This window comes from Rhagoletis zephyria, unplaced genomic scaffold (assembly GCF_001687245.7).
Source record: "Rhagoletis zephyria isolate East Lansing unplaced genomic scaffold, Rhagoletis_zephyria_1.1 Rzeph_scaffold_40880, whole genome shotgun sequence".
NCBI lineage: Eukaryota > Metazoa > Arthropoda > Insecta > Diptera > Tephritidae > Rhagoletis > Rhagoletis zephyria.
Window position 1 is genome coordinate 1 of NW_016197935.1, and position 2,766 is coordinate 2,766.

General features: G+C 56.9%; 1 protein-coding gene across 1 annotated transcript; it reads right to left on the minus strand.

The window, feature by feature from the left end:
• Positions 1-1,817: 1,817 nt before the first annotated feature.
• Positions 1,818-2,473, minus strand: LOC108354947 (surfeit locus protein 1-like; the record flags this gene model as incomplete). The annotated part of the gene is made up of 2 exons (XM_017606122.1): positions 1,818-1,959; positions 2,020-2,473. Coding segments are annotated over 2 exons (596 nt in total), but the record flags the coding sequence as incomplete, so codon positions are not given.
• Positions 2,474-2,766: the final 293 nt, after the last annotated feature.

Here is a 2,766-nt window from a genome sequence, read left to right on the forward strand (position 1 = left end):
TGGCTGAAGAAGGTGAAGGAGTTGGAATGTAGCACGGTTGACTGCTGTTGACTATCGCTCAGTCGAAAGAAGCCTCTCATCAGCTGGCGAAAGCCGGTGAAGAGGTCCTCCGCCGCCGCCTGCCCCTCTCCTCCGTTGAGGATGAGAATGGCGCCGCGAAAGGGCGTCGTGAGGAGGTTCGATTTGGCCTCCGAGGCGGCGTCGTAGAATTGGAGAGAACCTTTTTTTGCCCGGTTGCTGGCCACGTACAGCACCACGTGGTAGCTCTTCTCATTGTCGTGCTCCACCCGCCGGGCCTCGATGTAGTCGAGCATGGCGTGGGCGCTGGAGAGAGGCAGCAGTCTTTGGTCCGATTTGCTTGTTGATGATGTTCCATTCGATGGCTTAGCCACCAGCCTCGAGCTGATAAAGTCGCCCGGGAGGACGTAGTGCAGCACCTGGGAGATGAAGTTGACGTGAAAGTAGCTGGCAAACTGTTGATGACGGCGGTAGAAGCTGCCGATCAGCTGGTCAATGGTGGCGGTCAGGCGCTGGTGGCGGTCCCGTCGAGCCTCGAGGAACGGTTTGCCGCCCTCAATAGCCTCCTCCTCCTCCTCCTCGTCCTCGTAGATCACATCGAAGATGAGGTCAAAGTTGCGGCCCATCAGCAGCGACACGTCCTGGTCGTGGTCCTGGCCGGCCTGGGCGGCGTAGAACTGCTCCGCCACCGACTGGATGGCCTCCACTTGCCGGTTGATGGCCTCGCCCAGAAGGCTGTGTACATTTTCGCCCTCGTCCTCGTTTGGCTTTGGCAGGTTCCGAAGGTCAATGTAGAGAGCTCGGTAGTGGCCGCTGGTGATCAGTGTGTTTGCTTTCAATGATTGAGGCAGAACGTAGAAGACGATAGAGTTGGGCTGGGGACGGGTGTCCGGCTCGTCGCCAAAGGCCTCGTCCACCGCCTCCAGTGATTTCGAACTGGCCACTTCAGCGAAGACCTTCAGCTCCTTTTCGAAGGCGGCCCGCACCGTCCAGTCGTTGGTGAAGGAGAGGCTGCCGTCGAGGCTCTGCCGCCGGGGGTGATTGTTCTGCAGCCAGGCCCGAAGCCGGCTGGTCTCGATCTCTTCTTTAGAAGTGGCACTTGGGTCCTCGAGGAAGACCACCGAGATCTTGTAGTAGTGCGTCAGCGTCTGACTGCGCACCATCAGCTGGCTGACGTCGGGCAGGGGCCACCGCTCCGGGGTGGTCGTCCGGTACCAGATGGGCAGGCCGATGGCGAGGAAGACGCCCAGGTAGAAGAGCGTCGAGAGGAGGCCGGCGTAGTTGAAGCGCTCCAGACTTTTGCTGCCAGGCTGCTGCTGCTCGTCCGCCTCGTTGATCNGCTGCTGCTGCTCGTCCGCCTCGTTGATCCGCCTGATCTCCCGGTTCAGCAGCTCCTCCAGGCGCTTCTGCTCGCTGGGCGACAGCTCTTCCTCATTTGTTGGTTCGTTCTTGGCCATCTTCTTTGAACTACTGGATGATCACAGATAGTCTACTCCAGAAAGAGAACAACAACAAATCATCCAAGCGGCGGCAATCTTTCCCGGCACTGTTTTGACGGCCGCCGGGAAATGTTTTAGGATCCCCTCAATTTGTGCTTTTTGGATTCAAAAACGACAGATTTATTTAGGTAAATGGTGAACAACAAGACTTGGCAAAACACTACAGACGAAGCTTGAAGATCTTCTTGTACCAGAGGTAGGAGAGGATGCCCGTCAGACTGTACCAGGTGACAATGTAGGAGAGGTGCTCATTGCGAAGGGCGACCCGGGTCTGCGCCCCCACCGGGCTCAGCGTCTCACCGTGGTAGGCGAGCGAGATCGGATAGGACTGGTAGGCGTCCAGGAAGATGGGCGTCGTGTCGAGCGCCTCGGAGATCTTGCTGATGTCCCGCCGGCTGACGTAGCCATGGCCGGTGTCCTTCTTCGCCGTGAAGGGCTCTCGCTGAAATGGAAAATGGAGAGGTTAGATTGTTTTGAAGTAGAACTCTGGTGCAGGCCAAACCTTTTCCGTCTTGCGAATGACGCCAATCAGCTCAATCTCCTGATTGTAAGCTGACTGTGGGCTGCTGGAGTTGTTCTTGGTGCCGTAGTACGAGCGGTTCACCCGGTCCATCGTCTCTCGCGGCACCCAGCCGACGTTCACCAGAATTCGCATCGGCTGTTGTTTGTTGCCGTTGCTGTTGTCGATCAGTAGGTCTTCGCGGCCCGAGTCGAGCAGCAGCTGGTTGTACGCTTCCACCAGACGACTTTCTGTTACAACAAAGGGCAGCACGAGCTGGGCGCCAATGTTCGAATTGGAGCTGCTGAAGAGGCCGCCGCCTGATTCGGGTTGCTTATTCGAGGTTGAGGACTCTTTTAGAAGAGGACGAGGAAAGATGAAGATCGGCTCTGACTTGGCGTCAAAGTAGCCCGTCAGGCGGACCTTCAGGTACTCCTGCTCCTGGAGATTGGTCAGACTATAGATAACAAGGTTGGAGTTAGTAAAGAGAAAAACATTGACACTGATGGTCGGTACTTTTCGGGAAACTCCACCGGCGGACTCTTGACCAGGTGTTCCAGCTTGGCGATCAGCTCCAGCTTCCACCGCAGTCGGTAGATTTGCCATGTTCCCAGGCAGAAGGTGGCCACTGGAAGGAGCTGGGAAAAAGACATTAGTTACCAGAGGTCTCAGGTAGATCCTACTACTCACCGCAAACATGTAGGCCAGTGGAGTGCGTCGTTTCGATGACCTCTCCTGCTGCTGCTGCTG